Genomic DNA, 24,863 nt, shown 5'->3' with positions numbered 1-24,863 from the left:
ACGTTAATTTTGATCGACAATAGGTTTTTATTGATACTGATAGAGATCAAGAATCTTGGGAAATCGGATCTACTAGGTGTGATTTAAAAATAAGGACAGTAAATATCATGCTGAAATCATGGAGGAAGGAATGTATCATCGTCGTCTGCATTATCATGACCTATTTTAGGGTCAATGACGTAATGTTTAGCTGATAACCATTTCAAAGGTCTTATGGTTTGATGTCGCGCGCGCGGGTACCAGTGTTCCATTGTAGATTACGTATGCAGCAAGTTTGCGTTGAACACCGCGGATTATCCTTTAACAATAACAGGAGCATAGTTTATTTTGCCAGTCATTTAGAAGTCCAAATTATACTAGTGACGATGTTTTCATCTTCAGGAAAAGGCGGATTCGACAGAGCATTGGGTAAAAAATATGACAAAATGTCGTTATGGAACTTATGAAAATACTCTTGGATTTTGTTTTTGTGATTTGTTTTTGTTCCGGAATCCGGGGGCATGGGGGGGGGGGGGGTCCTCATCGTTTTGTCTAAGGCTTCTTTTTCAATGGGCTTAATTGGTAGTTACTATTTACTGCCTGGCAGTTTTTTTATGGTTATGATCGCTTTATGTACAATAAGAATAAGGTGGTAATTATGCGCCATCTTGTCGACGGGTGTAATTACACGCGTTGCTGTGTACGTATCGTCAGTGGAAAACTTTGGCGCTTCCAAGTCATCATGTAGTCATTCCAAAATGCGCCCGCGACTAGCAACGCGTGTTCTTTTTACCCCATGAACAAGATGGCGCTACCAAGAAACACCTTATTGGACATATTTGAAGGGAAATGAAGAAGGGCCAATAACAAGTTGTTTTCCTGTTCCTAATTTTAAGTGTGGGGGGGGGGGCTGTCACTATTAATTATTTTATCAATATTATAAACAGCAACGTTGAAACTTTAATTTCAATTTTGATTTCAGAAAAGGCCACAAGTCAGCTGTTGTTGGAGCCTGATTGGGACGCTACCCTGCAGATATGTGATTGTGTCAGACAGAAAGATGTCACGTAAGCTTTGCATTCAGATCAATTCATTGAATGTATTAAATATCAAAATAACTGAATAGAAGTTGTTTTGTTAATTAAAATCCAATACAGTTGTGATAATTAATTAATTTCCCAATTTTTTGGTAAATTATATCACAGAAAACGCTGCATATTTAGGAAGGTTTACGCTTGTGTAATGTTTTTTTCTTCAATATAGTGGCAAGTATGTCATCAATGCTATTCGCAAGAAGCTGTTTGATAAAAACCCAAGGGTGACCCTGTATGCTCTTCAGGTAAGCAAACTCATCTCTTAGTCTTACATATAGTATGCTCAGAGATCATTCTCTTATTAAAGCTACTTTTATTTTGGCCAATCCAAAACTTGACATGTTGTAAATGTGAATACCAAACTGGGACCTTGAGTGCTGAAATTGAAAAACATGCAAACAAAATCTGGCCAACTTTACCCCCCCCCCCCCTTTAGTCAATAATCTTCTCCAAAATTTTGATGAGGCAAAGACAAGGTCCTCAGTATTTCACCAGCCAAGTTGAGGTCTCAATTCAGTTTTTAAAGGCGACCTTTCTTCAACATTTTGCACCTGAGAGTGATGCAAGGTGATTTCAATTTGAAGCCTAAGACTAGACTGGTACACATCCAACTTTTTGAAAAGATTGACCCTTCAGTAGTCTGGTGGCATGACTGGAGAGAATGTGTAGAAATAGAGTTTGGTACCCGATGTTTCTTTTGACACAGTTGACTGATGCCGTACTAAAGGGGTGTTGGACTGGTTGTTTCATGTGCCAGTCTATTTTCTTGTATTACATATTTTCAGTTAAGTTTTGGGAATCTCATACCCAGTATTGAGAGTCCCAAATGTGAGTGGTAGAAATTTCGGACTATGTGAATACCATAAAATAGAAATACTGTAGTAATGATAGAGAATATTGATGTTCTTATATTTATGTTATCAGGTTCTGGAGTCATGTGTGAAGAACTGTGGGGCAACAGTTCATGAGGAGATTGCTTGCAAGCAGTTCATGGATGACATGAAGGAACTGACAAGGGTGAGTTATAATTCCAAACATTGATAGTGAAAATAACATTTGAACTATGAACAACTGTGTGTCTCCACCAGCTGATTCACTGTACGTTCCTTTTACAGTGTCTGACCAATTTGTGTGATACATTTCTCTTGACAGTCCAGTAACGATGGCGTGAAGAACAAAGCGCTAGAGATGATCCAGGCTTGGGCTCATGCTTTCAGGAATGAGTCCGGCCTCAAGATTGTGGTAGAAACTTTCAACCAGTTAAAGGGAGAAGGTAGGAAACAAAGTATCAAACTTCAAATTTTAATTGTGGATTGATCTTAGTGTCCAACAAAGTTTGACTTAAAGGTACGATCTCCTGCTTACTACTTCTGATGTAAAGCCACTAAGACATCAGAACTACCCTAGTTCAAAAGCTTCGCTTTTAAAATACTTGCTAAAAAGTCCATAAATGAAATGGTAACATTATAGTATGCTTTAATACATCAGGATGTTAAATGTGCCTCAATTGATAGTTGCCATTTTTATTTCAATTTTTCAGGGAATACCTTTCCACCCCTGAGAGAGAGCGACGCAATGTTCATGGCAGAGAAGGCCCCAGAGTGGGTTGATGGCGACAGGTGTCACACCTGCCGCACTGAATTTGGAGTTGTACAGAGAAAGGTACGACAAGAAACCACATGTAATGAGGAAAGAATGCCAAGTAAACCATTTATATAGAATGTTGAATCATTCAACTTCAGGGCAAGGGAGGATGGCTGATTCATTGATGCAAGGTCTCATTTTTTATTACTAACTCCCTGTTGCACTCCCAATTTTCTGGAAAATTGTACATCTTTGTTACAATGGCATCACGTTTATGTCAATTTCACAGCATCACTGTCGTCACTGCGGCCAGCTCTTCTGCAGCAAATGTTCCTCCAAGCAGCTGCCTATCCCCAAGTTTGGGATTGAGAAAGCCGTCAGGGTGTGTGACCCTTGCTACAGCAAGCTGACTAGGTAAGAGTCATACTTAAGAATGTATGAACACTTGAAATTGTTAAACACAGAAAATATTTGATGCTGCTGGAAAATTAAGAAATTGCTTGTTTAATTTTGGATAAGCCATTTTCACTTTTTGTTTTTCGTCAGCCGTACTGAGACAACCTCTGGTTCCGGGGACAAAGATTCCGATCTTCCCTCTGAGTATCTGAACAGTCCCTTAGCTCAGCAATCCCAGGCCCCACCGCAGCGTAACGAGAGAGAGTTACAGGAAGAAGAGGAGTTACAACTAGCCATGGCGCTGTCGCTGGACGCTGCAGAGAACAAGCACATCGTATGTTATGCCAAGACACTTGAGTTTTATGTGGCTACAGTGCATAGCTGTGCCATCTTTACTACCCATTTTATTTAAATGGCCTATTGTTGGTTCTTCGTTTGAGTCTAACAACACAATTTGAAACCAGAAATAATTTTCTGGACCCAGTCACATTTATCATTTTTTAAAAACTTTTTCTTTCATTTCAGATTAACAAGGATAAGAGTGGAAGTAGTGGACCCAGGTCCTCTCCTCCCCCAGCGGTGAGTTAGCCCCGCCCCCCTTTGGTCCCTCATGATTACTTGTCCGTTCATTTCAGGCGACCAGGTTATTCAAAGACTAGGTGTTGAAGTTTTTGAGGTGTGGGTGTTGGTGAAGAGAAAAAAACCGAATTGGATAAACATGAATGATTGTGTTGACTGAATGAAATGTACTTTTTTTCCATATGCAGACGTCCTCCGCTCCAGTCATGGATCCAGAAGCAGACCCTGAGGTAAACGATTTTGTTCCACATTTGAACTGTTTCTTGATATTAACGTAAGTGTTAAGTGATTGCTTGAGCAAGAAACCCTTGGGTATATATTTCTTATATACCAATAATTAATTCAAGTAAATCACAAACTAAAACCCGTTTTTTAAAAAATATTCTCAGCTTGCTCGTTATTTGAACCGCTCCTACTGGGAGCAGAAGCAAGAAGAGAACGTCAAAGCTTCGGCCACGCCCTCAGCGCCAGCCAACGCCCCTGAGCCTACACCAGCTACTGCCCCGCCCCTAGCTCAGTCTGTGTCTGCACAGCCTATGTATGCTACAAGTAAGGTGCAAGAGGTAGGATACCAGACCTTTTAGCAATACAACATTCTGTTTGCAGTTGCACTGTTATAAATTCTAAGCAGATAGTTGTTCAAATAGTTTTTTGCGAGTAGTATGTGGACTTAAAATGTTTCATTCTTAAGTGCAAAGAATGATCCCTGCTAAAAATGCCAAAAGATTAGTTTTCACGTTAAAAATTGCAAATTTGACATGAAGTGATGTGCAAGAAATTTTGTTTTCTCTGACAGGTTGCCCAAAACGGTGAGGTACCAGATGACATTGAGTTCTTGAGAGCATTGTCTACCAACATGGACGTCTTTGTCAATCGTATGAAGAGTGACTCATCTCGTGGTCGTAGCATCGCTAGCGATACGTCAGTCCAGACATTGTTCCATACACTCACCCAGATGCATCCTCAGCTGTTGAACCTACTTCAAGACAAAGAAGACAAGAGAGGTATGACATCAGGACAGGAACACTAGATGCCAAGAATTTCATTGTTGCTTAATCTGTTGCAATACGCCATTAGAAATGAGATCATTGATTGCAATAACTCTTGATTTGTTTGATTTCTTCAGCCAAGATGGAGAATCTTCAGGACAAGCTTGCTCAGATTCACGACGCTAGAGAAGCACTGGATGCATTGAGAGATGATCACAGAGAGAAGAAGAGACGTGAAGCAGAAGAAGCCGAGAGACAGAGACAGATCTTACTGGCTCAGAAACTGGAGATAATGAGACAGAAGAAACAGGTGGGTTGGTCTTCTGGTCTCAGCAAAAAGTCTGAGGTCTTCCAAATCCTCACATTTAGTTCCATTTTTTTAGACTCCACTTTGTTGCAGCAGGGCTGCTCTCTTAGCAACGACTCGTTTCAGGAAAGATTTATAGTCTGCTGGGAAGGAATAGTAATAGCTGTCCATGAGAGTAAACCTCTGTTACTCTTGTCCTTTCTATTCTGTATTTCACCAGGAGTACCTGCAATTCCAGCAGCAGCAAGCTCTGCAGCGACTGCAGGAACATGAGAGAGAACTTCAGATGCGACACGAGCAACAGAAACAACAGCAACAGATGCGACAGATCCAGTACACAGCCTATGCAGGCATGCAGCTACCTCAAGGTGGTATGATGGCTCCCCCACCCCAAGGGATGATGTCACAACAGCAGGGGATGGTACCCCCACCCCAGGGGGCTATGATGCCACCTGGCCAGTATGCGCCACCTCCACAGGTTAGCAACTTTCCTTTCCTTTTAACATTTTTGTTTTATTCAAGTTCTGGTTGATATGGAAAAGCCTTTCTGGATGTCTTCAATTCTTGTACTTTTTTTGTTTTTCTGCAGACATTCAGCCCGCCTTCTTCAATGCAAGGTTCCCCCGCCCATAGTGGTTACACCCCCCAACAGCAGGCATACTCTGCCCCACCCCCTGCCATGGAACCTCAATCCTCCATCCAACCCCCATCCACCACCCAACCTGGTTATAATCAGGCCTATCCACAACCACAGCAATCATACCAACAAGTCCCCCAGCAAGTCCCCCAGCAAGTCCCCCAGCAAGCACCCCCGCAGGGTGGGGCTTACCCTATGGGGTACCATCAGCAACCCCCGTCCACCCAGCCGCACCCCTCACAGGGCCCGCCTAGTGGTACCTACTCGCCCCTCTCCTCACTGGATTACCAAACCCAACCACAGCAGCAACAACCTCCCCAAGCTAACAATCCTTACAATATGCAAGGCATGGCATCCTCCTTACCCCCTACCCAGCAGTACGGAGCCCCCACCCAGGGGGGAATGTATCAACAGCCTGGGGTAGATATGCAGTATGGAGCAAACCAGGGACAACAACCTGTCACACAGGCCCAGACACAACCCCAGCAAAACCAACCCCAAGAAGCATCTCTCATATCCTTTGACTAGAACCCCAGACACCAGCGGTGACAGAAAATGACTTAATATTCAGCAGTGTAGTCCAAACATTCTGACTAACAGTTGAATAAATTAGGATGTACATGCACACAGAAAATGAAAAGTAATTACTTTAAACTGATTCAGAGATGCGATACTTTTTCAGTGGTAGATTGGAATGTGCAGCCTCAAACGTTTAACGCTACATTCAATTTAATTATGAAAGCTATATCTGAATTCCAAATTCATCGACATTGTCCAAAATGATCACGGCTAATCCTTTTATCACTGTCTTCTAATCTTGGGTGTTGACAAGGCAGTTCACTCGCATTGATTTTTTAGCAATTAACGGTGAAGTAATCTGTACCTATAACCAGTGCATTTATTGATAAATAAAGACTCTTCAAGCTCTTGAAAATTTCTCAAGTACATGTAGATCTTAATGAGACCTGAAGTAGCTTTGTACAAGTATATCAGAAGTATGTCTACAAAGTCATGATTATTACATGTACATGTTTTGATTAATGTTTATAGCCCTCTATACAAAAAAAGCTGGTACACAAAATTCAGGAAAATCAATCAAAGTGAACATGATTGAACATTAATATCTTTGCGATTTCATCTCATCCAGAAGAGATGTTATATTCAGGACATGTGAAAGCAAACATCTTCAGCTCAGGTCCCTGAGGGACGTGTTAATATTCATCTCAGAGGGACGGGGCCCAAAATATAAATATCAGAACCAATTCACTTCAGCCAGTGGGATACACATGTGAACAAGAATTGGCAGCTTGTTGTACACACTACCTGTAAGACGCGTGTACTGTATGCACATTAACGTCCTTAAAAATGAAAGGACAATAGTTTGCACATTCAAAAATGCTTATGTGAATCGGATACATTAGGAAAAGCAAATGAACCGTTGCATGTAGACCTGTAAATTGCTACAATTGTTAAGTGCTTGATGTATTTAAGCATTTTGTATCATTCAAAAGCATGTTTACATGGTGAATTTCTCAATTTTAATTTTTAAACTCTTTTTAATTTTGTTCCAAGTTCCAGTTTAACATTTAAATTTATTAGCTTTGAAGTCGCAAAGTGTAATGAACAGTCTTTAAAATGAAATAGAGTATTGTGATAAAGGTGTATTCTGAATCATTTTCCTTATATTCTGGACATTAATTATGTATGCTATTAATACATTGGTGTTTGTAAGGCGTGTGGATGTACACTGCTATTATGAATTTAACTAAAAAACTAAAGTATCACCCAAAAATCCTTATATTGATTTGAAGTAGTGGCCTGTTATTTGGGGGTTTTCCGTCGTTTTGCAATTAAACAATTATAAACCCAATTATTTAGAAATGTTTGCCAAAAAATAATTCAGAATGATTTAATTTTGTTTATGAAATACCACTTCCATTTCAAGATACAGTTAGACTTGATTTTGTTTTATTCAGCCTCTTTACAACCAACAGTGCACATCTCAAAAAGAAATCCAACTTTACAATCATGCATACAGATACATCGATAACTTCAGTATTTTAAGGCCGATTCCTTCTTAACCAAATTGTCATGCGTCGCAAATTTTGTGATGTACGTTGTATTACCAATATTTGCAATGTAATTAGAAGTTGACACAGTTTAACATCAGTGTATTTCACTTCAAATATGTCATAAAATAAAATTTGCTTCATTAGATATACACTTTTTCTACTTTGTAAATTTCTATCTTCACATACTTGTACTACCATTTTTTTCTTCATTATACATGTACATGTACCAGGACATTATTAAAGGCACAAAGTGAACATTTTTCACAGCTTTAAAATAATCACACCAACCTTTTTAATTATTTTTCCTGTTACATGAGAAGTTTAATATGCATGCAATAAGCATTTTGTAACAACTTGATATTGCACACTGAAATACTCAGTAAATTGAAGACTCTTAAAACGTGCTTGATTTTGTCACAAATACCCTAGAGATATTACAAAATAGAACTTTTCTTTGTTAAAAGCAGCAAATATATTCATGCCAGTAATACTTGGTGTGGCCATATATGTACTTACATTTATACAACTCTTATATCATTTTATGGTTTGATCATATTCCAATAATTCCAATGATGATTGCCGGAATGCATGAGAAAATAACACTCGGCCTACTGCTATGGAGCAAGTCATGTTATCCAATGACATGGATAGATTTTAAAATGAATATTCAGTCTGACTCGGTTATAAAACAATAGCCAATAATTATTTCTCCAAAGTTTCCTTTATTCATCAGGTGATTTGGAAAGCTTTTAATTGTACTTTCTCAAATAACTGATTAAAAAAAATCTCAAGTCTATAATAACAATAAAAAGAAAGGAAGAATTTCTACAAAATGTAAGGAACATTAGGATTTTACTGAGACGCATTATAAAGCCAGACAAAATAATTCTCGAATTAAAATGTAATATACAACTGCAACTTTTTTAAGGTATTGTAAGCAAATTTCCTAGGACCACAAACTGCCATGGTAGACATGCCAAGACTTACACGGCACAATGCCTAGCTACAGACAGCACCATGATTATGTTTAGGAGTACATCACCTTGATTCTAGTAGCGCTAGCCAGTGGTGCAGCAAACCCAGCAGCCGTTGTGGGTTGCACAATCAACTCCAATGACCTAGGTTGATTGCCTGCGACCTTTGACACCAGCAGATGACAGATGCGGAACGTCTTAGCATGGGCACGGCCAATGAAGATGGTATCGGTTTCCTTAATATCGCGGGACTGGTTGGGATCACGATGGACTCCTTGACAGTAGACATCAAAGTGAAGCGTATCCGGGGTGTAGTTCCAGCGAAGAGTTGCACAGAGGGACCAGAATGCATCACCCTTGGTGAAGATGGGTAGAGGTGGGTGCCAGGAAAGGTCAACGCACTCTAGGTCAGTGACCTGGGTCATTTGATCTCTCAGCGCGGAAGGGTCACAAATCTACAGGAAGTGAACAAGCACAAAATATTGATTGACATTTTACTATAAATTTTACCGAATTATAGACAAGATTATCAAAAAAACCAAACAAACACGTGCACTTCATATATTAATCAAGTTTATTTTGAGTTGCATACAAATATCCTGCACGCAACTGTCAAAATAGACACAAATTTGAATTGTTGAACGTTTTTCTCAAATTGTACTGACCTTTGACCTCCATCCCAAATTCACTAGGCCTTCACTAGACACATGACCAATCCACAAACCAACGCTGCCCTCGATATGTCAAGTATTCATCAAGTTATCGTGCTCACAAGGGACACACACTGACACAGCAACAGGAAGGACAAGACAAAAACACTATGCACGAGAACAAAAAGCAATCCAAGATAAATATGAATACCTTCAATTCTCCAAGTCTGAGACTGCAGGAAATCTTGTCTCCATCAGCTGCTTTAGGGAAGCACATCACACCCATCTCAATTACTTTACTATCGGCAGAGAAGCAACTTTCAGGTAGGAGAAAATGCCTGTTGCAAAACAAACAATACTCTTGACTTTAGTAAGCTTTTATCAAGTTAAGAATTTTTTATATCATACTCAACCAATATAAAACAAAAACAACAAGAGGGCACAACACTGGAACTGCAATTGAATGGTTTTAGGTTCAACTCCTGTTAATTACCTTGTCTTCCATCCACCTGATGCAGTACCTTGACTATCCATTCCTAACGCTGCATCCTGCATGGCTTTATGACTGCGGCCAACCAGCGGTCCGAAGGCCCGACACTGGTCAGTGATCCCAACAAGCTGGGGTAGCCTAGGGTCAAGGAGTTCAGACTCGTGAAGACCGTAGGCACTGACTGGGAGCTGACTCTCTTTACCGGCATCTGATGAAAATTGACAGACATAAATATCAACTGAACCAGCACCTGTGACCACTGAAACACCACACGGGTGTTCTACCAATGAGCATTCCAAAATGATTAAAATGGTTGAAATTCACAGACCTGCAGCTGTCCAGAGCAGAATCTTTTCCCTGCTGTTACTAAGTCTCAGGTAAATGCATGCATCTACACCTTGCGATGGTTTGATGGAATAGGATAGGAGTAGTGGGTGGGATACAGCCAGATTGGTGTCAAACACTCTGTAAAGAAAACAAACCCATAACTAAACTCTCTCAGCATTTTACTAGAATATTAATCCGCAACTCCAGGCATTGTTGCTGATGTACATAGAGTCAGGTTGGAGTAGATGTTACTTTCCTCGCCTTCCACCACTGGGACCCGGGTTCGATTCCTGCCCAGATCACATGTGGATTGGATTTTCAGTCCCTACCTGATTCCGTGTGTTTTCCCCAGAATATTCTTCTGGGGTTTTCCTCCCACCTCTAAAACTGTGATTTCTTCTCAATGTCTCCTCTCTACAGGTTTCTTCAGACTTGCAAGCTACAGTACCTGGGTGCTTTTGAGGAATCCTTGGTTTGTTTACCAGGAAGAAATAAAATAAATACCTGAAGCTTTGGACCATTCCTGCATTCAAGTAGCCGCTCAGCAACAGACTACCTCCTCCACTGTACCCATCCTCTGTACTATGAGCTATACGCTGTCCTCCATTGCTCTGTGCATGGTCAAACTGATGATTGTCATAGGTGGGTTGTATCTGCTGCGCGCTCAGGTTGCACCAAGCTTTATTCATCACAGCCTTTAGACAAAGACAAGTCAATACAATATTGGTTGAGTGCAGATTCCATGGACAAACAAGAGGAAACGCTGCGTTGTCCAACTCTTCCTGAATAAGTCTCCACCTCTAAAAATTGACAAAATTGAGAACATTTTTTGCCTATATACCTGGCCATTTCTGAAGCCCATCTCTCCAAATCCTTGACAGAAGTTGGTGAAGAACGGCAACGATGCAATGCCATGGGTGGGTAGAAATTCATCCAGTAAACTCCAAAATCTGTTCACAAGTCAAACATAAATAATGTGATTTGAAAGTACACAGGAAATGCCATGAACATGAAGACGGTCGGAGCATACTGACCGGAACGTCGAGTTTATACCTCTGGTTCTTTTCAGAACCATTCTCTTAGTTGAGAAATTATTCGCACATGGTGTTTCCGCAAACTTTTCATTATTTAGTATCTCCACCATGCAAAGCCTCAAATCCTACTTGCCATGAACATGAAAACGTAAGTAGTGAGAATGACAGATTTAACATGTTGGACTGGATTTTCATGTCAAAATGTTATTTTGAATTCAGAGAAACTGCACTTGCTTTCGAATGGAATGCAAACTGATGGCTACATATGAACAATGCACAATCCATGGAATTTTTATTACCTGCCAATGGGCAATGAAGAATCTTGCAAATTAAGGGCATACAAAATTATACATTTATATGCAAGAATAAACACAGAAAATAAAAACATGTTTGGGAAATTGTTAAGTGCAATTAATGAATATGTCTTCAATTTATAGGGCTTTTCTAGGGCTCCTTTAGAAAGCAGTGGGGTTTTTTAACTGAAAAGGACTATCCTCATAAAAGATTATAAAAAAATTGAAATAAAAAGAAATTTAAACAGAATAAATTTACATAATCTATCATTATACCCAATGTATGGAATAGTTGAGCTTCGACATTACTATTGACCTCTATATTTCCTGTTTCCCCTGAAATTTCCTGTTTGCATCATATCACCTACTTTCTCTTCCTGATCTGTCCAATCTATAGTAACCAAATATATACTAGTCAATAGTAACCAAATATATACTAGTTTGCAAAGCCAGTGCTCATTGTCAGTTTTACCAAGATGCAATCAAGGGAATTGAAATCTTCGACTCACAAGCTTAATAGAGGCAAGCAACTTTTATTTGCTTATAAACAAAAAGTTCTTGCGGGAAACTTAACATGACTTGGTGTTAATGTGAAAATCTAATAAATATCCTTACTTGGTTTGGTTTGTAACAAATTCCTTAGCACCATACTTTTCATACACCCAGCCTGGAGCAAATATAGCAGCTGACAGGTTGTTCTGCCGAATCACAGACATGGCCTAAAAAGAGAAAATATTATATTATAATAAAATATTATTCATTTATTAGATTTTCTTTCACATTGCATTTAAACTAAGTGAATTTAAAATACGGAAATCTTCAAGTTTTGATTATATAGCATACTTTGTTGGTGTTATAACCGCCTCCACCAAAGCAATTCCGTCCGAAGACATCCACGCCCACAAACACATCAAACTGTCGACTCCCTGCTGCTGTGGCGCTGCTTGCTAACTTGGCAGCATTCCAAGTATAGTTGAGAAAGATTCCATCGCATGCGTCAAAGAAAACCCTGACAAATAGAATCACGACAGACAGATACTTTCAGCTATTATAAAAGGAAAATACTGGATGCGCCCCCCCCCCCCCAAAAAAAATAAATAAAACACAAATTCACAAAATGTCTTATGGACAGGAATGACATAATGAACACAGTATTTCATGAGGCTTAATTTATACTCATGTTTACATTTTTGCCTGCCATGTCCTTGTTGGATTCAATAGAGGGTCACACTCCACACAGGTCATTACTTACTCACCTGTTGAGGTCATTCAGCATGTCCTGCCATCGCAATGACCCATCTGTGATGACACTGTCATACCATATGACCTTTGACCCTGGAACATGTTCATGCATTTTGCTGGGCAGGTATCTCATGAATTCCACCAGCTGAGGCATGTGTTGCGGCTAATAACAAAACCAAAACAAAATACACTTCACAATGAAAATGCTGAGCTTTTGAAATCAAGTCTAAAATGTGAATTGCAGGGCATAACTGGGATCAATTTCACACAAGTTTAATGAGAAAATTTAACTCAAATACATAAACTGCTAAAATTGGTAAGATTTTATAAACAAAAATGTCTGGGTTTGGAACAACAGGCCAAAGGTGCTTAAAGAAAATTTGTAACAATCAGTCAGAGGTATTGTTTTCTTAATGCTATTTCAAATGCATTTTCTTAAATTATGTAAGGAATTCATCTGAGATTTGAGAATTTAAATTAAGAAACTTTTGCTTTTGGAATGTTACAAAAATGCAACATAAATGTGGAAATGGTAAGAAAAAGATGATTTTTTTTTTTTTTTACATTTTTACATGTGCGCTACATTTGGTGTCAATATCTTTCTTTTTAAGACCTGATTTTGTGAGTGTCAGTGATAAAACATTTTTCAGAAAAACACAATCGTATTACAAACCAGAATCTTGTTTTCAATGTTGATCAGCCATCCATCAAACTTGTAGTATTTGGCGATGGCTACCAGTTTGTCAGCCAGAGCCTTGTAGGAGGCTTCTGAGGCAAAGGCCTGCGTACACCGTTGGAAACCATCGTTCCATTCAGTGATCACGGTACCTGGGTGGTAAAGAATCATGGATAGGACGAGACAATATCAAGCATTGTATCCTGCTGGCTTCTGAGCTCTGTTAAAAAAAATACTTAAAAATATATGATAAAACCATACTTCAATGTCCTGCGAAATATTCCAACTTGACAAAATGTTCGTAATGATTTACCTAGCATTGGTACTCCGTTCTTATGAGCTGCATTGGTCCATCCAGGGGGTGGGATGGTGACGAAGTAATGACTGAAATACATGAACATGTCCAGGTACTGCCAATGGTAATAGCGATAGCAGTCAGTCTTAGGAACGCCTTGCACAAACCTGCAAAGAAAATGCAGTGGATAAGACCAAGTTGCTGAAATGTAGAATGATGCATTCATACAATAACCACAACGTCACTGCGAATCAGCCACTTTTAATATGATTTTTCACACATCCTAGGGAGTTAAGAAATAGGCCTACTGCATAAAAAATTATTTGTAACGATTATAACTATACTGACTATAATATTTAAAGGGTCTATGCGATGAAATTTCTGTTGGAACACATTTGTGCAACTTTCTACTCCTCTTAAATGTGTGAAAACTATTTAACACCACTTTTTGGTTAATTTTATTGAAATTCATTTTCCATACTTTTCTGGACAACTGATGAGGGCACTGTTGTCATGATGTCATTTCAGGAAGACACTTTTCAGTTTAGGGGTTTTCTGTTCAAATTAAGAACCCAAAATTTGCTCATTTAAAACATTTGTGAGAAAGGGTTGCTCATTGGCTTACTGCCATATATGCTTACATAATGAATCACCAAGGAAAAGAAAATCTATGACAGCAACTTTTGTGCTAATAGCTGTAACATTGTTGTTTCTGCCCAGAATGATATCACGTTTTGCTCATAAATATATAATTTGTATTTTGCATAAAAAACAAAAAACACCAAAATACCCTTCAGAATAGCAAAATGAAAATTGGAAATGAGATTAGATAGGACACAGAGGTGCATTTTTAAGGATAGCATTAAAAACATTACATTGTTTGGCCTTTAAGAACTTTGAATTCTACACAATTTCAATGTTTATATATGTACTTACCTGTCATCTACATAACCTCCCATCATATCATGACACACCAACGTCCGGGGGCGGGGTTCACTAGGCTCCGCCCTCCCAGCCAATTCAGCAATCGGAACGTTGAATTCATCTCCCTCTGGTTTCCAAGTCAGAACATCCTCCATGGTTTTGAGGGGTTGACATATCGGCTCTGATGTGATTGGCTCGTACTTTCCCTCTAAATCACATAAAAAGATAAACATGATTGATAATTACATGAAAATAATAACACAATGTCACTTTATATCAGAGATTCCGTCCTTGGGAATTCCGTGTACAGAGGTGAACAGGGAACCACTATAGCCGGACTGCGTCTGGCTGTACAGTACTACTATCGCAAGCTCTGTAGTACGGCCAGACCGCCAATGCTTCCCTAAACGCTGAACTGTCAATGGCTATGATGTAGCGATTTTGCTACCGATTCTGATCGAGATTATCTTCTCATCTAGGACAGAAATTTCCAAAGTTAAGGTTTACAGTCGTAGACGAACCCATACCTTTTCGAAAAAACGTTCTTTTATCTAAAATGTTCATCCAACTGGCCAAATGATGACTTTCAGTCATCATCTCCCACAAATATCGTCCTGAAAATGTTCCTCCATGCGATTTCAAAATGGCGGCCGCGTTGTAATGTATGCATTATGCGGGCACACTTGGGCAATATCATGAATATGCATTTAGTTCATGACGTTTGTCAGGCGTGCGGGGCGGCTGGCCAAACGAAACACGAGTTCATGAACTGATAATGCATATTCATAATCTTGAGTCTGGCCGTACTACAGAGCTTGCGATAGTACTGTACGGCCAGACGCAGTCGGGCTAGGAACCACTACTTCTAAGGGTGTTATTCTTGCACTCAGTACTTTGACCACATTTTTTACTGAATAAACTAAATCCTACACAGTTTTGGACTCGTTAATAAAAATGTTATTAAAATAATACACATTTGTTTGAATATGAAACAAATGAATTGCTATTAATCTAGGCAAAAAAAACTGCATGCAAAAAGGCAAACAAAACTGCTTCCAAATTGTTAATAATCATATCATAATTAAGAATTTGAAGTAAAATAAATTAAATCCAGAAAGGTTTCATATCTTGCAGGCAGTGGCAGGTGGAGAAAGGAACTTGGAATTAAGTGAACATGGTGAACGACTGAAAATCATGCAACTCACACACATGACACAATATACACCCAAATATCGAATGTCAGACAAGTCGACCGTTGAGACAACTCGACTCGGGACAAGTCGACCGTTGAGACTACTCGACCGTTGAGACAGGTCGACCGTTGAGACAACTCGACTCGGGACAGCTCGACTGTTGAGACTGCTCGCGGCCGGTGCACGTGGGCGCACAGGCCCGGCACAAACGATGTCACCGTGCACGGTACGGACAAGTTGACCGGCAAATGGGCGTAGAATTCGATGGCGTACAGGCCCGGCAAAAAGACGAACGGTGTGCACAGACAATCACGCTGCGCTATATCGGGTCTGTTTTATGCAACAACAAAAAACCTCATATGTCATTCATGTCATTACACTCCACGGTCGACTTGTCTTTCCATTTATCGAACATACGGTCGAGTTGTCTCAACGGTCGAGTTGTCTCAACGGTCGAGTTGTCTCAACGGTCGACTTGACCCGAGTCGAGTTGTCTCAACGGTCGACTTGTCTGACCCCCCAAATATCGTACATAATCAAACTCTTACCAAGTTGCAGAGGTGTTTCCTCAACTTTCACTTTGGTCTGGAATTCCGTAATAATCGCTTGGAGTTCATCCGATGCCATTGCAGATGTTTGGAGAGGATGTTTTTCAAGTCCAGGGTTTGTCTCCAAGGACGCCTGCTAAAAATGCTTTCAGGACTTTAAATTAGTCTGGTTTCCACTGTACTTCTACACACCGTTTGTAAATAGTTGTAAGACGTTTAGGTATAATTCCAGATGTGTCAGCAGAGGGCGCTATTCAACTTTAATGGATGAAATTAATCGCCGTTCTTTTGAGCCCCGCCCAATGACGTTTTGACCAATCACAGCCGTGACTGATGTCCGACATGCGTGCGCGCACACGGCTGGGGGGCCGGGGGGGGGGGGTAAACATGCAGATTGGCATTGGGATGTCATAGATATGACCAAGCAGAGATAGATGACTTGAATGTAAATTTGTTCACGTTAAGAAAGTAAAATATTTCTAATTGTCACATTTATTCTGAGGCAGATAAGTTTCTTCATCTTATAATTCTTTATTGATATGAAAGTGCTGGAGGATTTAACTTGTACAACTTTGACAATAAGAATGATGCTTTATCCAACATTTGTATGAAAAATGTGCAGTTGTGATGCTTTAATTCAAGATAACAGAGTGGGATGTACATTATGTAAGTTGAAAAGACTTACAGCCACAATTTGAAAGCAGTCATTTCTAAGCAAATAATGCGCTGCACGCAAAGCTTAAGGGGTACACCCTTTCTGGAATTCCCTTTTCAGTTCAAATAAATCAATAATTCCAGCAAATCAAACATTTATGAACTTTAAAGCAAATATAAACTGGCAAAATAACAAAACTCCTTCATTTAAACAATGAAAACTTTGGTGATGAATCAATTATATTCAAACGTGCAATTCCTAATGCAATTGTAGAACGCAAGACCTAAATTTGGGCTTAAAAGCACTTTTTTTCCAATTTGAAGGTACAATTAATCTTTGTTCTGGTATGTTGTCATCTTATCAAATCATTGTGTGTACAGTCATTAAAAGTTTTGGACTCTCATTTTCAGGAAAGAAAATTGCATAGAATAATGTAAATAAACTCCGTGCCGGTACTCAAATTCTGATAGTCATTGTCACAAATCATGTAAAAGAAAGAAGATAAGACAATGCCTCTCCACTGTGACTATCTGTCAACATTCATCACTGAATACTTTGCATTTTATACACATCAAAACAAACACAGCAATCTTTGTAAATTAAACTAATGAACGTCTAAATTGCACATAACTAGAATACAAAAAAATGCAATCTTGTACATTATTGCTTCATTAAAGATTTGCATAAAGTGTTTGCCCACACTCAACTTAATTTACAGTGGGCATAAAATACTCAATCACTGGTAATGTACCAAATAGTACCATCTTATTCATTTCAGCTGATTCTTGTCAAATCTATATCAATAATCAAATACTGTCAATCAAGACAAACAGTTTTTTATTTCACTGTCTAAGAAGCAACATTTCCAAGTCAAATGCTGACTTTGAAAGTAATCAAGTTTCTTTCATGTTTTTCCATGAATTTGAAATTTAATAACGTTCTGACTTTAGCTAGTTTACTTAAGGCAACTGATTTGTCTGCAAAACAGTTTTGCTGTGAAAAAGTGTCGACCCAAACTCTGCTTACCAAAAACCCTTTTATTTTCTGACATCCGTAGTCCTGCGAGGAGCTTTCTTAGCAGGATTAGCAATGGGATATAGCGACCTGCGCACACCTTTAGTCTTAACTGTCACTGGTGACCTTGTCTTGGTTGATTTCACTCCTTGTGTAGCATTGCCTGGTGCCCTCTGAGTTGTGACTTTTGCCCTACTGAGGTCATGGGTCAACTTCTTTGAGTCTTTGGACTTTGGAGGATCTTGGCCGATGACGATACCGTACTTGGAGGGTCTGTTAAAGTGAAATTACATAGCGTATCACTTCTACTCTACATCAAAAATGTGACTTATCGATACAAAATTAACAAATTAAATGAAATGGATGGAACTTTTAAATGGTGGGAAAACATTGTGAAGCACCCCCAAAAAATTGAAACTGACACAGATCCGAACCTGGGTTTGACTGGTATCCACCTACCTGTATGTGTTTGTACTTGCTGGCCTGGCAGGGGACCGTTGACTGACCAATGGTTTCAAGATTCTATGGAAGTAAATCAAAGATAAAGATTACTACCAACGAACGTCTTTCTTACTCTCTATCTTTATTGCTTCAGTATGTCCATGCTTTTTGGATACAAAACTCTCTAAAATTAAATTACGAAAAGATACAAATAGTTTTCTTGTGCCCCAACTTCCAACAACAATATATTGATGGAAGCAAGTTTTGGAAGCAAGCCCTCTCATAGATTGATTTTTGATGATGGTGTCCTGAATTGGCAAAGATGAAATCGGTTTGCAAACGCAGGTTGTTCTTAAGTAGCAGCACTAATGAAAGGATGGAGAAGCTTCATGACAGGGTAGTCTACTACCTACCTGCCCTCAGCAGCACTGGCTGGTCTGCCCCTAGAGGACAGACTTCTGCCTTTACTCGCTGACTTGAAATCTCCAAAGATTCTGGCTTCTGCTTCCTTGGCTTTCTTCTTTCTCTCTAAGGCTTTGACAGTGGCTGCTGATAACGGTTTGGCTGGTACTCGGTCTGGCTCTAAGGTTACCTGAAATTTCATAATCAATTCACTCAATGATTCAGTATTCACTTTATGACCACTCATTTGTTTGAATTGACTGCCAACAGTCCAGAAACTAATCACCCAAACCACAATTAAAAGACATTAATGAGGTACCATACTCAGCGGACGACTAACGAATTCAGGTGCAAGTGCATTTAGCCCAATTGCAAACATTATAAGTGCGTGAGTCCGGACTGCAGGTAAGCTGGTAATACCTTCATCTTCTTATTTTTGTTACTGAAGTGATCAATAAAACTACCAGCATACTATCACAGTGCCCTCTTGTGGTGGACTTGTGTCAAGGCTGATACCTTTGTGATCTGTCCTCCCTCTGTACTCAATCTCTTATTCCTCTCAAGTAGACTCATTCTCTCGTCGATGGGCAGAGTAAAGAAGATGTCATACAGATCATACTGGGCAGCTCGGACCTGAAAAACAGAACGGTAAAAAAAAACATGAAAAACCATACTGAAACAAAACCCTTTATTCTCTGAATGATCCCTGATTACAGTTTCCCAGGTTTGCAGCACTGGTAATTACCAACAAAGCTAATTATTAGTTATTTTCATAGCCTCAAACATTTTTTTTTAAATGTCCTGTTAGGAATTTGTCTTACCTGGGCAAGAACACGTTCTGCCAACATCATGTCTTGCATGGACATGCCGCCTTTTTTGATGGGAGTTTCTGAGATGAACTTGTCAGCAAAAGCTACTGTATCCTGTTCAATGGTACAGACAAAAAATCCAACCATAAATTGCAAAACATGGTTTGGAATAAAATTCAAGCTTTCAATTTGTATTTTTAAATGTCAAAATGGTCCTCTCATTTCTGGGAATTTTGGTACCAAAACTCCTGTGGCATCCATGAAAAAAAGTCAGTGTCAATTAAAGAATATGCAGTTGTTACTGATAATTGGGGATCAAAAATACGACTGAAAGGGCCCATGAAGTGGGTCTTAGTCTTACTTTATGGTTTTAATGATCGATTGTACTCGATGCGTCTTGAAGATTCGTCTGGTCAAGTATCCTTTGGCAACAGCAGAGATTTTGTCAAATTTCTTCTTCATTGTTGGTGAATTGATCTGTTGAAACAAAACAGTATGATCCATTCTTACATATAGGTACCCATCGTGACATCAGATGTGATCTCCTTACAAGAGCCAGTGAATGACACACTAAATGTGCACACTAGTTCGTGTGCGTATTGCACTGAGTACGCTTTTACAGCACGCAAATACATTTTCATCTTAATGAGCACAAACTCTGAGCATCTTTGCAGAGGTGATATTGCACTCAGGTGTAATAGTGCTACAGTCAACACAGTATGTCTGAAAGACAAGGGCTTACCAAAAAAAGATAGGGGAAGCAGTTATAAATGTTGGAGAAAATGGGGGCCCTGGCCGTGCCTCTTTTGTTACATCCTCTGTTTTATTGGTTTGACTAATTTACCTTGTTGTGAAGATTGATTCTTACTGGAGTAGCCACATTCTCTCCCACACCAGGTGATCTGGCAAGTTTGCTGGTATCCCCTCTTAAGTAGAATGGTTCAGCCTGCCCTCCACTGCCCACCTTGCTGGTAGACTTGACTTCAGGAGAGACCATTGTGAGAGATGAGGGACTGGTGTGTTTTGAGCAGACATCTGGTGATACATGCTGTGAGGACTTTGCTGATGTGGGTGTTGACTCTTTTGAACCAAAGCTTGCTGTAGATGTTATGGAAACTGTTGAAAAGAGACAGAAGTTAATTGCAAATATGTTGGCATTTTTATTTCAGATTGTTGATGAAAGCAGCTGCCATTGGAGCGGCTCCGTGAACTTGAGACCATGATGTTGTTCCATTACTTACCCTTTCCTTGAGACTCTACCAAGACTTCAGTTCTCCCAGCTACACCCTCCCTGCTTGCTGCCCTATCCTCCTCCCTACTGGTTGCCTGATCCTGTTGCTGCTGCTGTTGCTTCTGTTGGAAGCGTCGCTCTAGCTGGGCCATCTCTTGCTGTAGTGTCATCTGTGCTCGTTGTTGCTCCATCAGCAGTTGCTGCAGTTGTTCTCGCTGCTGCTGTTCCAGATGTAGTCTCATTTCCTCAAAGTACTGCAGTTGCTGCTGCAAGACATTCTCCTCTGAAAGTTCTGAATTAGAAAAACAATAAAGTCATCTTTCAGTGTTCACAAACATAAAGTGGTGTTTTGTTTGCTTTCAATTGCAAGATAAATGTTGTTTGCACCACAAAATCTAATATATTGACAGCACTATGCATTGACAAATCTACTACTTGATTACGCATCAGATTTGTCACTCTGTGGAGCATCAAGCATACCAAACTCATCAGTTCATAATGCAACCAACAAAAGTCACCGCTTTGTCATTGGTATCAGTATTAAGATGAATAATTTGTACCTTCTGTTAGATCAATCTTTTGACCTCCAGATCCAGTAACCCTGTCAACCTCAGCCTGTTTGGACTTGCCATTGATCTCGATCTCACTGTCCTTCGTAAGTTCAAGACTTCTCCTGGCTGATGATCCACCATCTTCACTTCCAACATTGACACGTGGTGCCTCGTTCCTAGCCTGGGCATTCAGCAGTGCTGGGGAGGGGTGATCCAGGGTGTACGAGTTCCGCCGGACACGCTTCTCTGGAGAAATGAATTCATTTTCGCTGCCTGCACTGTCTGGAGAGGCTTTGATAGTTTTGGTGGCAGAAGTGGGATTACCTCCATGGCTGTCTTCCTGACCTACCGGGGTCCCTCTAGGAGCCTCTGGGTGAACCTGCAAGTCTTCATAGGTAGGCAGAGGGGTCTCAATAAGTGTATTCCAAGGATCATCAACATCTTGAAGGGTGGATGCAGCACTAACTGTTCTGAGACTTGATGGCAAAGTACATGACAGACCCGCAGTGTTGGTCAGTAAGGTTGAGCTGGTGGAGATGAACATGGATGACTCGTCATCCTTTGGAGATGCTACTTTGCTAGGATTCTTCACTGACAGATTATTTCCAATTAGTTCTGATGGTTTTTCAATCATGATGGGGCTTGGGTTGTCTAGCGGGGTAGAGGAGGGAGCTGCTGAGACGTCAGAGAAGAAATGAGAGGAACCTGCAGGCATTGGCAAAGAGGAGTATTCCCCAAGAAGGCTCAGGTAAGTCTCTCTTTCTCCAAAAGGGTCCAAGTCATCATCATCATCTTGGTTAGACCCTGTCAGACTTGGCATTAGGTGGAACCTCGACAATGGCGGATTTTCATCTTCGAATCTTTCCTCTGATGCTGGTATTTCCCTGCTTTCTTGGTTCCAAGAGCAGGCTAACTTTACTCCTGCTGTTGATCCCAAAGAAGTGAAACTTCCAACCGTGACATTCTTTGGATGTTGAAAGTTGGTCTCATCTTTGTCAGTTTTGGGTGGAGTAGTCCCTGTGATTCTGCCAGCAGGATTTAAGGAACTTGAGTCTGATTGGTGAATGTTTCTTCCAGGAACAGACAAATTGCTAATGGAAGAAACCGCAGCATCTTCTGTGAAAGAATGATTACACAGCTTTTCTTCAAGGGTAAGCGTCCTGTCTTGTGTCATATCAACTGGGGTGTGGCTGGTACCTTCCCGATCTTTAGGACTGAAGTCGGAAGCTGCAACAACAGTCTGGTTGAGTAGACTTGCATCGCTGCTGCTACTAGTGGATCCTTGTGCACTAGAAATACCTCCAGCAGGGTTCGCAACTAGTTGAGGTGCTTTCGTACCCAGACCCGACAGTGATGCTCCTTGATCTCGATAGATGGTGTGGTCGACGGTCTCAGTATCTGTGTTTGTTGATTCGTCTGGAGTTGGTGGGCAATCTGCCAGATTCGGGGATGCAGTTTCCTCTGGCTCCGGTGAGGTGGGTTGGTCATCTACTTGGCTGGCTTGACTCGATGATCTCCTCTCCTGTAAAGAATTTGTGAAATAAATTAGCAATTTCATGTAAAAGAATCACCTCTATCACCCACGTAAAAAAGTGGGTCTCATTGCTAAATATCTACTGTTTGTTATACCTAATTGAGCCACTAAACAAAGCTACACTCCAAGTCTCACCTCTATTCCATTGACGATACCTTGAACCTTCTCCAACAACTTGAGCCTCCTCTGATTGGCCAGTTTCTGCTCTATCTGGACCGCCTCATGTCTCAGTTCTCTCATCTCTAGACGCTTTTGTCTTGTCATCTGACAATGATAAAAGCAGAGAAACATTTTGGAGAGAGTTCAGTGCAACTTGCCTTTTAACTGCAAACAGCAACAAAGTCAACTTAAGTTGCAACTACACTTTGGAACTACACAAACACAAATGTATCATTTTTTTGATGACAGGAATGTTTTCTTTTTCTACAAAAACAATGAACATGAATGTTCTTGTTCATTGTTGGGCTTTAACATTTTAATTAAAATTGCAACCACACATTTCTGTTTTTCTTATTTTGACCCCTGCCTTATTACTTCTGGTTTAGTAAAGTGTTTGCGCTACTGGTACAAGTGGTAGGTGGTAGGGCTAAAACTGAGGCATATCATTGTTTGACTTACCACAGGTGGTGGGATTGGTTTTCCATTCATCTTGATTAGTGACTCAAATGCTGGCGTATTATCACCAGAGTTGCCATCTTGCCTGCTGTGTTCATCCAATTCCAAGATATGAAATGAATACAGCCGCTGCTCAATGTTGGCTAATATCTCCTCCATCATGAATTATTCATCACCTGAGTATGAAGGGTCATACATCTTATTTACTCCATCAAATAAATCACAACAGGAACGTTAGTAATTTTTCCCAGCAATCACCTACGTAAATCATCAGATTCAGAAAGCGATAACATATTGTAAAAACTCAAATTTAGCATGTTTAGCAGGGAAAATATTGATGCATTTGGTGAGAAAACACTTAGAATTTTTCAAAGTGGTCTCATATAGGGTTTGTATACAGGGTCACGGTTTCAAGTTACCTCTATATCGTATGTGGAATTCTTTTGAATCGGATGACCAGCGCCCTCACACATTTTCTGATGCAGCAACACTGCATTGCACCGACCATGCTGACGGTGCATGTCCGGAAACTAGGCAACATCTTTTTTCGGTTTAATATCTCTTTTCGACATAAATGTAAATTTTAAATCTAATTATTAGATTGTATTTGAGTAGATTATATTATAAACTAAACATATTTCTTCATCGATGGCACTAACCGTTAATAAATAGAACTTTACAACTCTGCAATAGTGTCGTCGGCTCACATTTGTCGCTCGCGCTGTTTTGGAATTCGACGGAACACTATTTTGTATCAAGTTATTTGATTGGTGTAAAATACCACGGCAGCTCCGCTGTTGCTGGTCGATTTAGCCAATAGAATCTTGTCTTATGAATAGCTTAAGGCCCTGTGATGTGCCGGTCACAAAATTAAACTTGTAAAAGTCGCTCCTTAATTTTTTCCCCTCCCCAAACTTGATAAGTGTGGGCGTGGTTTCAGGGGAGGACTGGTGGTTGAGGTGGGCATTTCGTGTCAAGGATTTTTTGTAAGTAACATTAATATATAACACACTCACTCAAACTCACTAAAAAAATGTTCCAGGCACATTGGTGAACTGAGTGGTGTGAAAAGGTGTGTGTGGGGGGGGGGGGGGGGGGGGGGGGGGTCGGGAGGTTAGAAAAGAATGGTGGGGGGGGGGGGGGGGATGCTCGGACCTTAGCAACACCAGCACTTGTGACTCAGTCCAGAAATTGAGGGGACACAAAAACATAATTTTTAGTATTAAAATCATGCTAAGCCCCTCACCCCCCCCCCCTTTCCCTCAATATTGCCCGCCCTTAGAAGATCGCCCCAAACCAACTTTTCACAAGTTGAAACCACGAGCTGA

At 40.2% G+C, this 24,863-nt stretch overlaps 3 protein-coding genes across 3 annotated transcripts; 1 reads left to right on the top strand and 2 right to left on the bottom strand.

The window, feature by feature from the left end:
• The first annotated feature begins 238 nt into the window (after positions 1–238).
• LOC119722678 (hepatocyte growth factor-regulated tyrosine kinase substrate-like) lies at positions 239–7,615 on the top strand. The gene is made up of 15 exons (XM_038192928.1): positions 239–408; positions 962–1,046; positions 1,243–1,318; positions 1,998–2,090; positions 2,226–2,346; positions 2,614–2,735; positions 2,947–3,071; positions 3,204–3,387; positions 3,579–3,632; positions 3,821–3,862; positions 4,022–4,195; positions 4,429–4,636; positions 4,759–4,931; positions 5,149–5,406; positions 5,518–7,615. Exons 1-15 carry the CDS (start codon positions 264–266, stop codon positions 6,091–6,093), a joined length of 2,436 nt encoding a protein of 811 aa, XP_038048856.1. The 5' UTR covers positions 239–263; the 3' UTR covers positions 6,094–7,615.
• On the bottom strand, positions 7,517–16,449 carry LOC119722687 (cytosolic endo-beta-N-acetylglucosaminidase-like). The gene is made up of 13 exons (XM_038192939.1): positions 16,284–16,449; positions 14,555–14,750; positions 13,637–13,785; positions 13,321–13,475; positions 12,662–12,810; positions 12,249–12,414; positions 12,021–12,124; positions 10,920–11,028; positions 10,583–10,773; positions 10,080–10,216; positions 9,755–9,959; positions 9,473–9,599; positions 7,517–9,066 (listed from the first exon to the last, which is right to left on the bottom strand). The coding sequence occupies exons 1-13, from the start codon at positions 16,360–16,362 to the stop codon at positions 8,665–8,667; spliced, it is 2,169 nt and encodes a 722-aa protein (XP_038048867.1). The 5' UTR covers positions 16,363–16,449; the 3' UTR covers positions 7,517–8,664.
• A 341-nt stretch (positions 16,450–16,790) lies between these two features.
• Positions 16,791–24,320, bottom strand: LOC119722671 (centriolar coiled-coil protein of 110 kDa-like). Its single transcript, XM_038192915.1, has 12 exons — positions 24,195–24,320; positions 23,539–23,711; positions 23,056–23,184; positions 21,396–22,908; positions 20,846–21,127; positions 20,449–20,720; positions 19,967–20,081; positions 19,617–19,720; positions 19,312–19,428; positions 18,807–18,985; positions 18,412–18,474; positions 16,791–18,225 (listed from the first exon to the last, which is right to left on the bottom strand). The coding sequence occupies exons 2-12, from the start codon at positions 23,695–23,697 to the stop codon at positions 17,976–17,978; spliced, it is 3,183 nt and encodes a 1,060-aa protein (XP_038048843.1). The 5' UTR covers positions 23,698–23,711; positions 24,195–24,320; the 3' UTR covers positions 16,791–17,975.
• Positions 24,321–24,863: the final 543 nt, after the last annotated feature.

The sequence above is a fragment of the Patiria miniata genome, unplaced genomic scaffold (genome assembly GCF_015706575.1).
Source record: "Patiria miniata isolate m_02_andy unplaced genomic scaffold, ASM1570657v1 HiC_scaffold_1, whole genome shotgun sequence".
In the NCBI taxonomy this organism is placed as follows: Eukaryota; Metazoa; Echinodermata; class Asteroidea; order Valvatida; family Asterinidae; genus Patiria; species Patiria miniata.
This window is presented reverse-complemented; position numbering and strand designations above follow the sequence as displayed.

What these genes read in the sequence shown, in the direction of transcription:
- LOC119722678 (XM_038192928.1), top strand. Translation starts at nt 264, where the DNA reads ATGCAGCAAGTTTGCGTTGAACACCGCGGATTATCCTTTAACAATAAC. An exon ending in GTCAGACAGAAAGATGTCAC is followed by an intron (nt 1,047 to 1,242) that starts GTAAGCTTTGCA and finishes TCTTCAATATAG; the next exon opens with TGGCAAGTATGTCATCAATG. An exon ending in GGTCCTCTCCTCCCCCAGCG is followed by an intron (nt 3,633 to 3,820) that starts GTGAGTTAGCCC and finishes TTCCATATGCAG; the next exon opens with ACGTCCTCCGCTCCAGTCAT.
- LOC119722687 (XM_038192939.1), bottom strand. Translation starts at nt 16,362, where the DNA reads ATGGCATCGGATGAACTCCAAGCGATTATTACGGAATTCCAGACCAAA. An exon ending in ACATTGAAAACAAGATTCTG is followed by an intron (nt 12,811 to 13,320) that starts GTTTGTAATACG and finishes TTTTGTTATTAG; the next exon opens with CCGCAACACATGCCTCAGCT. An exon ending in TGGGCTTCAGAAATGGCCAG is followed by an intron (nt 10,774 to 10,919) that starts GTATATAGGCAA and finishes CTTTGTCTAAAG; the next exon opens with GCTGTGATGAATAAAGCTTG.
- LOC119722671 (XM_038192915.1), bottom strand. Translation starts at nt 23,697, where the DNA reads ATGATGGAGGAGATATTAGCCAACATTGAGCAGCGGCTGTATTCATTT. An exon ending in GGTAGAGTCTCAAGGAAAGG is followed by an intron (nt 20,721 to 20,845) that starts GTAAGTAATGGA and finishes TCTTTTCAACAG; the next exon opens with TTTCCATAACATCTACAGCA. An exon ending in ATCGATCATTAAAACCATAA is followed by an intron (nt 19,721 to 19,966) that starts AGTAAGACTAAG and finishes GTACCATTGAAC; the next exon opens with AGGATACAGTAGCTTTTGCT.